The sequence below is a fragment of the Phalacrocorax carbo genome, chromosome 16 (genome assembly GCF_963921805.1).
Source record: "Phalacrocorax carbo chromosome 16, bPhaCar2.1, whole genome shotgun sequence".
Classification (NCBI taxonomy): domain Eukaryota; kingdom Metazoa; phylum Chordata; class Aves; order Suliformes; family Phalacrocoracidae; genus Phalacrocorax; species Phalacrocorax carbo.
In genome coordinates, this window is record NC_087528.1 from 11,061,382 (window position 1) to 11,072,161 (window position 10,780).

The window sequence follows — 10,780 nt, forward strand, 5'->3', positions numbered from 1 at the left end:
CAGCACGGTGCCCAGCAGGTCTGTGGATGGGGAACAAAGACAACTGGAGCCAGTTAAAACTGCAGAGTTAATTTTTAGGGGCAGAGACTAGAATTACCTGAGCTGGAAGTTAGCCCGGACACGGGGATTAGCACCCTCAACCCTTGTAAGAGGAGTCGGGAACTTTCTGTGACCTTCCGCACGAGGAGCAGGTTGAGGAGCAGAGCAGCGCCGGGGGGATGCGGCTGGTGCCGAGGGAAGCTCAGCACACCCTGAACACCCCCCACCAATGCCGGTACCAGGCAGCCTCCCTTCCTACCATGGTTAGGAGATGAACAGCAGCATGGAGCTAGATGCCAGGAGGTCCCATGTGCTAAGCCTCCCTGCGCCAGAGGCTCTGGGTGCCTTTCTGCCTGTTTCCCCACTGGTAGCGTGGCATGTCCTCCATCCCCCCAGTGCTGCTGATGGCCATGGCACTGGACTGACCCAGGGACCAGCTGCCAGACCCAGGAGGACAGCCGTGCTGCAGCTCTGCCAACATCTCCTAACAGCACGGTTTTGGAAAGCGAGAAATGCCACAGATGAGGCCGCCGACCCAGCGCTTGTGGCTCAGAGGAGGGAGACCTCCCTCCCTTGTGGCTTTGGCACATCATGCAGCCTCTTTCTGCTGTCACCAGTTTTACCTAAGCAAATAGCAGTTCGTTAATGGCACAATACTAATTGCACCCAGGGTAACCCACTGCTCCCCCCGTCCAGGGCTGAGGACGGCATGGCTCCAGCAGGAGCAGGGGATAAGCCATGCCTTGCTGCACTGGGTGACCCAGGGTCCTCCCAAACAGCTTTTTATTAAGGCTTAAAGTAAAACTTGGCAAGGCACAACCTGGGGTCCAGCAATGTTTGAGACCAAATGGATTTAAGGAACAAACTTCCAGCCAGGGAAAGGACTCTGGAACCAACAAAATCCAGACACAAAATGGGGAAAGCAGCATCTCCAGCTGGCATGTGCTCCGAGCCCAGTAACATCAGCACTGTGGGTTCACTGATACTGGAGTGTGTTTTGGGGGGTCCGGCTGAGCCAGACCACCTCCCCGGGCTCTCTGCACACCATTTCTCTCAGGCCATCACATCTCCTGCCTTTCACTTGCTAACCCTGTGCTGGAAGGGTCAGGACACAGAGCCTCCCCCACGTGGGAAATCCAGATGTTTCCTCATTTGTTTTACTCTCAGGTGGGACATGCCAACGCTTGGGAATTTCTCCCCAAAAAGGGCTTCCCAAACAGTCCAGTTCAGACAGTGCAAAAGCATTTAAATCACCTCACAAGATGCTGGTATATGGCGCTCAACATTAAGATATAAAACCATGAAAGCAGAAATGAAACGTTAACAACAAAATGCACCATTTTGCCCAAAGATGCACACGTGAGCATACACACACACAAACCATCAGATAAACACGAAAGTCAAAACAATTGGATTTGATATTTTCCCATAAAAGGCTTCCCCAGAGAGCGCGGGCTGCGGGAGGGAGCCGTTTTCCAACAGGCGATGTCAGAATAAATCAGCCTGGCTTTTTGAAATTTTCAGCAAAAGAGGACCCCACTAGAAAGAGACAGAAATAAAGAAATAAATAGACAGCTTCCCATCACGATGTTGCACTTGAACCTGGGCATCTCTCACCAGGGGAAGGTGTGGGAAGGGTGGTCGTGGTCAGACCTGATCCGACTCTTCACATCCCAGTTTGCAGCCACCGGCTGTGCTCAGGAACTGGAGCCGAGCAGTGCGGCCGGGGCAGGGGAGGCTGCTCCGATATCCTGCTCACAGCGGGAGCCAGGCAGGACCCCACCGAAGCTGTGTGCTGGCATCCAGGATCTGCACGGCTTTGTGCGAGGAAGCTGTCCTTGCACAAAGGTGGGATTTTCTTACGCGACACTTGGGCGCAGCTGCTCGACGGTGGGGAGAACAACCACAGGAGGTTTCCAAAGCTCCCCCGGGGCAGCAATGGGAAGTTTCTTCTCTATCTCCCACCAGAGATGTAGCCAGCAGCAGCCTCGAGCCTGGGGGAGTTTGAACAGGGATCTTAATATCTCTGCAACAGATGGTGTTGCAACAGAAAGAGCACGTTATGAATCTCCTCGCTTCCAGGAAGCAAGAAGGATGGTCTTGCCATGCACGAAGAGAACCAGCGATTTCTTTTGCTGAAAGATTTCCTCCTGCAGAATCACATCACTCGATGAAAGAAACGCCAAGAATAATTCACTTCCTCAAGCAACTCTATTTATATTCTCACTGCAGGCACCGTCCTGCTCACATACCCGCCGGGGAGTCACAAGGGCTCAGGAGGGTACAGTTTAGAGCTTAACATGTTTAACTCCAAAACATGAAAAACTGAATTTTCCCAAGAGGTGGATGATGCAGGAGACAGGCAGAGACACCGGCCACTGTCATGGTCCCTGGGGCAGCCCCAGTCCTACAGACCTTGCATGAACAGCCCCCTGACCCACACGGGGCTTTGTAATGGGCTAAGACCCCAGTACGCAACCCCGGCATCCAATTCCAGCAACGCAACTTTAACTGCAACCCAATCCACTTCCCTTCCATAATACCTGCACGTAATGAAGATTTGCAAAGATTTATGGCCACAACAACCACCCCTGCTCCCCCTCGCCAGCCTCCGCTGTTTCCCTGCAAAAGCAGTTTGGGTTACCTCGATATTCTCCAGGGTAAAAGCATAATTAGCAGCTCAGGGCTTTTAATGCCTGTGTCAGGGACGGGGCTCACAGGGGGTTATTCTCAGGTTTTCTGATCACTTGTTATTTGCTCTGAACTCTTTGGAAAGGCACCAGCTCTCTTCCCCCTCCCCAGTCCTAACTGCTCTTATTATAGACTTCAGAAGGTCAGGGTGAAATCCTCGCTTGGCTGCAGTGAGCAGACGAATCGGTGGTGATGGCGTGGCCAGAGCATGGCCCTGGACCCCAGACTCAACGAAATTACCCTCAGGAGCCCCCCTGCAGGCCATGGAGCTGATGGCAGGAGGGCAGGCTACATGCATAGGTGGGATTTGCAAGATCCAACCTTAAAGGAGGACTACTGGTTTAAGCGGGGTGAATCTGCTGCTTCTCTAAAGAGTATCGCAATTTTTGCCATAAATGGGCTCTTGCCCCAGCCAGCTGGAGCTTCGTTCTGCGTTTCACGAGACCCAGCTCTATGAATTTAATTGACAACATCTTGGACAGTCGAGGCCATATTTTCAAGATTGCTCAGCCCCAGCAGGCAGGGCCAGGGGAGCCCCAGTTTCCAAGCACCCCAGGAAGAGCCATGGGGTGGACAAGGAAGGTGTCGATCCCCTCCATCCTCCTGTGCCCCAGAGACAGGAAGATGGGGTCTATTGACTTCTGAACCTCCCTGGTATATCCCCATGCAGACCACGGGATCTGCTGAGAGAAGAATCCAGTAAAATCCTAAGTACTTATTTTGATGCTTTCTAACGGGAATGGGGATGACATCTCCTTATAGGCCAACTCAGGAGCTCACCCCATTGTCGGGAACAGACATGAACCCTGGGTACAAACTTCTCCGTTAACAGAAAACAGAAGTGATACGTACAGATGCAGAATGCTTAAAAGAGCCACCAAAAATAATAACCCTTTGGGGTTTATTTAAGAATTAAGAGGGGAAAAAGCCCAGCCCCAGCCTGCTCTTTGCCGTTAGGTCTTGCTAGGGGTACGTACCTGGCTGGTGCCGTCCCTGGACGGTGCCACCCATCAGGTGTGCACACTAGATGGCACTCCACCTTGCCACGAGTGGACAGTGAGCCAAAGCTGTGCCAAGGCTGCAGGACCTCTGCCAGCAGTTCTAGTGGGGTTCGCCTGCTTTGGGTGTTATTTAACCCACAGCATGGCCCAACAAGCTCAGACTCCATATAGCACCTCATCTCTGCGCTGGAGAGATGTGCCGCAGAGTCACAACCCTGCTGTCCCACCCCTGTACCACAGGGCAGTGACTTGTCTCCCACTTTACAGATGGGCAAGCTGAGGCATACCAAGACATCTCCCCAGTAGCAGGGTGCCAACCTTCAAGCTATTTGAAATCTTCACTGAAATGCCTTGTAGTACGCGAGTCCAGATCACACACAAAGGCAAAGCATGCGAGCACCAGAACCAGTTACTGGCTCTTTATAACAGACTTGGTGGTCCCAGCCCTGACCTCATCAGTGTTTCCAATGAGCTCCTTCTCCCCCTTGCTCTTCCCCAGCAAGGAAAGGTCCCTCCAACCACCCATAAACCCACCTCATCCTCCATCTCCAAAGACTCCTTGGCCAGGAGACCCATGCTGCCCAGCCGACCAACACACTCCCCACCATCTTTGCGCCTGTCTCAGCCCATCTCCACCTGTTGTTTACAGTGAATTACCTGTACTTTGGGGCCAAGATCATCTTTTGTTCCCTTTTTATACAGCACCTGGCACCACGAGCTCAGTATGGGGAGGTATCTGATTACACAGCTAATAAATAAACAAGGACCTTGATCCTCTTCAGCAAGTGGTTGTCCAAGGCTGCAATTTCCAGAGAAGCTGCTGCAGGCTGAGCTTGGTGCTATTAGTAATTCAGACGTGTTTGGGAGATGAGATGTTCCCAGGACAAGGAGCTGGCGCTGCTAAACCAGACCTTCCTGCACGCAGGCGTGCACCCAGCAGGGAGCGGAAAACCCGAACCGGCTCAAGCTCGACGTCCAGTGGCACAACCCATGTTCTGGGACGCACCCTGAACACAGTCAGAAGACCTGGTATTTCTTGCAGAGGCTGAAAGGATGGCTGAAGAAAGGTGGGGAAGAAGATCACTTTAAGGCAACTACTGCTACAGCATCTCCCTCCCACAGCGGGGTTTGCAACAAGGTCTTTTCTCCTGATGGCCACCTGGTCCTGCGCCACCTTTCAGGAATAGTACTCGCTCCCCCAGAGTCTCCCCTGGCATCATCCACACACTCCTGCCCCCCACGCCTACGCTCCCATCCTCACCTCCATGCTTACAAAGCACTCGCAGACTGCGCTGCTGAATTACAGTGACCGCAAAACCCCACGGACCTCCAGGCCACCCGCTGGTACCGGAGCGGCCCGACTCCTCCATCCCCAGGGCTCCGATTTCACCGTGGTTTGAGGCACGGAGGATGGGAAATGGCACAAGGTGGGGTGCAGCTGCTCACAGCTGCTGTAAGCACACACACACTTCCCAACCAAACCTCCTTTTCCTCCTTCCCAGACCTCTTCAGCAACTGAGATATTTTCTGTTCTCTTTGACTGAGAAACATCAGCGGTTGCCTAGATTAAAAAGAAGGGGGGGAAAAAAAGCCTTGGAGAAAAATCCCGAGAGGACATTAATTAGGAGACAGAACTCCCCGGCTCTGGAAGCATCAGGGAGGAGCGATACTTAAACTCCCAACCTGATGGAGTAACTTTGAATCATCTTTCATCTTCCCCTGGATCGGGTGTAATCTAATGACATTAGCTTGGCTTCGCTCTAGTGAAATTGGCATCCGTGCTACAGAGGCAGGGAGATTAAAACATATGAAATAAATGTTCCTGGGGTGACTGACAGTATAATGACATTCCTACAGGCAGCTCAATCAGCGCGAGACTAACAAAGGATCAGAGGGAATCAGCCAGACTCACATCACCCGCAAATACAGATTTATTTTTTTTTTAATCCAGACATTTTTATTTTACTTGCCTGGCTTCGCCCCTGCTCTTGGAGCTTTCCCCAGGCTGTATACAGCCATATTCGGGGTGGGGGATGGCAGCTGAACTCTATTACAACCCGTGCTCACCTGCTATTGAACTCTGTTAGCTCAATAGCCTTGTTCAGGGCTGGAGCAGAGATTTCTGCGCTGGGAAGTCAATGCGAGCATTGTGGGCTGCCCCCTCCCTCCTTTTGTCCCCGTACGAAGAGAGGACTTGTAAACCCGAAACGGAGAAAGCTGCTTTTGGCACACAACTTCCCTCGATATTCAACCCACACGAGAGCACACATGGAGGTGTCATGCTTACCAAATTAATCACTCAAATTGGTTTTTATAAACATCAGCCTCTCGGTAGGACAGCTGCCTTCTTACCCAGGCACAGCCCAGGCTGTAAGAGGCGAGCGATTATTCCACTTGATTTAACGGACAGCGCTTGCGATGGCTTTCGCACGTTGTGTGGCACCCCAGTAGGTGACAGGACTTTCACGTGCCGAGCCCACGCCTCGCGAGCCGCTGCCCTACAGCTACCAGCATCTACCCGGCCGCTTCGGGAGCATCACCCCGCTGCGGCCACGGCTCGGCCCCTATCCAGCCTCATGATCTATAACAAGCAGCTCTTACAGGAGCTGCTCGTTTATTTCCAGGAGGAACCGGGGTCCCCTTCATGCCGGAGACCCCCACAGCCACCCTGCCGTGGTCCTGCCGTGGCATCCTTGTGACAGCCCACCTCCGCGCTCTAAGGCATCAGCCATCGCCGCGAAGGCTGGCTGGCTCCTCTCCGTTCGCAAGCCCGTGTCGCTGCAAACAGCGAGAGGTTTTGGTTCCCTCGGCCAGGGCGTTCGCTGCCCGCGCCGGCTTCCTGCGGGCGCTGAAAGCAAACCCAACTGTTTATACCTTGTAATGATGCTGTTTAGTCTGACTGCTGGGAAACAGCAATGCACGTGAAACCTAAGCCGCCGATGCCAAAGATAAGAAATCGGGACCCCTGGCAAACATCTGGCCATTTCCCCGGCTCTGAACCCTCATCACAGATTACAACAAACCCACAGAGAGAGACAGATTTTTTAAAAATGAGTATTTATAACAGGCTGGTAACTGGTTACCAGCGGGCTGACACCACGGCTCTGCCATCACGGCAGGACTCTGTGTGTTAATAAAGATTACTCATACAAGCAAAGCCGGCAAGATTAGGTCTCGAAGGAATAATCCCATACAAAGAATTCACTGTACCTCAGCCTCCACAGGGCTAATAAAAAAAAAAAAAAAAATCATGGTGAAATTCAGTACATCAAATACCAGAACAAACAAACTGCAGCAATTAATGGGAGAGCTTGCGTACCAAATGCTGAAACACAATGACTGCCCAAACGGCCTGCAGGGCAGCACCTCGAGTGAGTAAGAGCTGCAGGATCAAACCTCTGGAAAATTAAGTCCCCCACACGGAGGGCTGTACTATGCCCTAAATGCCTGTGGCTCCTCCTCTGTCTAGGGCTGCACTCCTCGCTCAGGCACTGTTTCCAGAAGCGGGTCTATCCCACTGCCATCTGCTCCTCACGGCTGCGAGAGCATCTTTGACAAACGAGCTTTTCTGCATACCCACCATAAATTTCAGTAGATGCCACCCCAAAGCCACGCGTTTATTTTTCAAAGTCAAGACTTGATTAAAGTTCTTGAGGTTTTTCAGGTTCGGTTTTTTTAATGTTTCCTTTCTGATCCAGGGTCAGCATGTGGAAATCGGATAAGCGCGCACTAAAAATATAATTCTGTAGACAGCTTCAGCCCACACGAAAGGAAATCTTTCTTCTCGGAGAACCCACACTCTGCTGCCTGCAAAAACCCGGCGCGTTTCTGACACCAGCGGATACACAAGGAAGCTCGTCGCTTCCACGTGTTAAGGCTTTTACATAAACACTCGGACTGTCAGTACTATCCTACTCCACATTTCTGTGCTGTCACCACAAGCTGAGCCAAAATCGTCCTCTCCTCTGCTAATAGCTGGGCTTAACGTGAAAGGAAAACAAGCTCCGGGGGTACCCGAAATCCTCTCCTTTTTGCTTGTTCATTCAAGAAAGCCACAAACACAGACACACTCTGCAAAAGAGCAGTTTCGCCCTCACCCTAACTGATCCTTTCCCTAGGAATCTGCCAGAAGACGCTCCTCTGTTAACTTTAAAACACACAAAGAAAACATCTAAACAACATTAATGAGAATCCTGCCCCTTAGCTTTAATATTTAGTGCCTCCTTTTAAAGGGGATACCTTTTATTTGATTTAATGAGACACTGATTAATTGAAAGAAGAACGCCATCTACCTTTTTTTGCTAATTTCTTAGGCAAGGTGAGCGCGTGGGTTGCGCTCCTAGAACTGACATTTTTGGTTACTCATTACTGGGCTGCTGAAATATTTGCATGGGAAATACATATTTTCTCCCCACTGAACACAGGAAAGCTGCTTTTAACGGCCGTATCCCTGGCCTGGGAGTTGCGGGAGGTGATGACACGGTGCTTCGCGTGGGGAGGCAGCTGGGGCTGTGGGGTGGCTGGTTGGGAGTTAGGGTGAGCCACAGGTTTTGCAAAGCCCCCCTCCCCTGCTCTGAGAAAAGCCGGGGAGCAGCAAGATGTTGCGGGGGCCTGTGCTCCTCGTGGCAGGGGGGTGTTAGCTCTGCCTCAGCATCCCCACGCAGTCCCCAGGGTGATAGGCCCCCCACTGCTCTTCCCATTCCCCCCCCCCCCCGCCATGCAGGCAGCACCCTGGGCTGGGGGGAGGCACCCCCGGGGGGACGCTGCACCGGGGCAGGAGGGCCGGGGGGTGCGCTGGGGAGAGGAGGGGTGGGGGGCAGGGCCTGGGGATGGGGTGGCAGGGAGCAAGGAGGAGGATGGGGGGAGGGAGAAGGGCTGGGGGATTTGGGAGCAGGGACGGGAGGACGGGTGGAGAGAGAGGACATGGGGAGAGTGTCTGGGGAGTTGGGAAAGGGAGCCGGGGTCAGCGAGGCGGGGGGACCTGGGGAGCGAGAAAAGGGCCGGCGGGTGGGTCTGGGGAGCGGGGCTTCGCGGAGCAGCGATGGGGCTGGGGCAGGAGGGGTCGGGCAGCGGGGCTGGGGGTCGGGGAGCCGCGGGTGCGGGAGCCGCGGGTGGGCGGCGGAGGGGCTCCGCGGCCAGCGGGGGGCACTGCCGGCTCGGCCACGGCCCCGGCCCCGCCGCCGCCCGCCCCGGCCCGCCCCGTACCTGTACCAGGCGAGTCCCCGCTCGTAGTTGCGGTCGAAGAAGTGGGGCTCGGCGCCGACGGCGCGGACGTCGGGGTGCACCCGCAGGAACTCCAGCAGCGCCCGCGTCCCCCCCTTCTTCACGCCGATGATGATGGCCTGCGGCAGCCGCTTGGTGCCCTCGCCCAGCAGCAGCGTCAGGGTGCCGGGGGTGCCCGCCGCGCCGCCCCCGCCGCCCCCCGAGCCGCCGGCCCGGCTCCCGCCGCCCCCGGCCCGCACCTCCTCGCCCGGCGCCGCCTCCTGCCGCCGCCGCCGCTGCTTGAGCCGCTGCAGCAGCCGCTTCCTCCGCGCCGCCGCCGCCTGCCAGGGGGGCAGCTCGGCAGAGCCCCCCAGGTACCCCCCGCCGCCGCCCTCCTCCTCCTCCGAGGCGGCGCCGGCGGCGATGATGGGTCCGGGCAGGGTCTGGCAGCGGTCGGCCAGGCAGTAGAAGACGTAGAGGGACATGAGGAGGGAGCAGAGCATCACCAGGAACTTCTTGAAGATGCTGCGGGGCAGCGGCTCGGCGGCGGGGGCGGCCGCCGCGCTCACGGCCATGCTACCCCGAGGCGGCGGCCGGGCGCCTTGGCCATGCTCCGCGGCCGCCCCCCGGCGCGGCCCCTCCGCGCAGCGCTGCGCGGCGGCGGGGGGCTGCGCGCTGCCGCATCCCCAGCGCCGGGGCCTCGCCGCGGCGGCGCTTCAGGGGGGCATCCCCCGCCGGAGCGGGGGGGGGACACGCACACGCACACCACCGCAGCCGCCCCCGGGGCCGGGCAGCCGTGCCGGGAACCCGCCGGTGCTGCGGGCTCGGTGCGGGGCTCCCACGTGCGGCGCCCGCCGCGGCAAACTTCGGCGGAGACATCGCGGGGCGGAGCGGGGCTGGGCGGGGCGAGGGGGCGGCGGGGGCGGGGGGCAGAGCCGCCCCCGGCCCGGCCCCGGCACAGCCGCGGGGTGCGGGAGGTGGGGGCGGGCCCTGCGGGGAGGCCGGTCCCGAGCCCCCTCGGGTGGAGCGGGGTGCGGGGGTGCTCCGGGAGGCTGGCCCGGGGCGTAGAGGGGTGCGGCGGTGCTCCGGGAGGTTGTCCCGGGGGGTGCGGGAGGGGTGCGGGGGTGCCCGGGAGGTTGTCCCGGGGGGTGCGGGAGGGGTGCGGGAGTGCCCCGGGGGGTTGTCCCGGGGGTGCAGGAGGGGTGCGGGGTTGTCCCGGGGGGTTGTCCCGGGGGTGCAGGAGGGGTGCGCGGGTGTCCGGGAGGTTGTCCCGGGGGGTGCAGGAGGGGTGCGGGGTTGTCCCGGGGGGTGCAGGAGGGGTGCGGGGGTGCCCGGGAGGCTGTCTGTCCCGCAGCGTGCTGAGAGGAGATTTCAGTTCTCTACAGCTTCTCCCTAGGTGCTGACTTAGCTTCCCGCTGCCCGTGGGAGCTGCGCTAGGAAATCCACCCTGCTGCCCGCAGACAGGCTCGCTTGCCAGCCGAACTCCACGGGACTTTTCCCTTAAGCGTGTGCCGTGTGATGAGTCCGTCATGTCCGTCTGACCGCGCTCTATCCACCTTTCTGTCCGTCCGTGCGGATTTTTGAACTACGCATACCTCTGGTACCTGAGCGCAAATTCCTGATTTGCCCAACGATCGTATCCACATACACAAATACCTTTATATGGAAGAATAGTCCCCCTTAAAATCAGTGAAACCACTGACGTGCATGTAAAATATATTTGCAGGGTGACAGCCCACAGTTACACTAAACACTCTGCTGAATACAGCACAGAAAGACCTGAAATCAGATTTTTTTTCCCCCACTCACTTGAACAAAATGCCCCTAGGCTGGCTGCAGAATCTGGC

At 56.6% G+C, this 10,780-nt stretch overlaps 1 protein-coding gene across 1 annotated transcript in view; it reads right to left on the reverse strand.

The window, feature by feature from the left end:
* Positions 1–9,785, reverse strand: part of LOC135315914 (heparan sulfate glucosamine 3-O-sulfotransferase 3A1-like) — a 36,893-nt gene extending 27,108 nt beyond the window's left edge. Inside the window, exon 1 of the mRNA XM_064466929.1 lies at positions 8,937–9,785. Within this exon, the coding sequence (XP_064322999.1) occupies positions 8,937–9,508 (572 nt within the window). The 5' untranslated portion in view covers positions 9,509–9,785. The remainder of the gene's footprint in view (positions 1–8,936) is intronic.
* Positions 9,786–10,780: the final 995 nt, after the last annotated feature.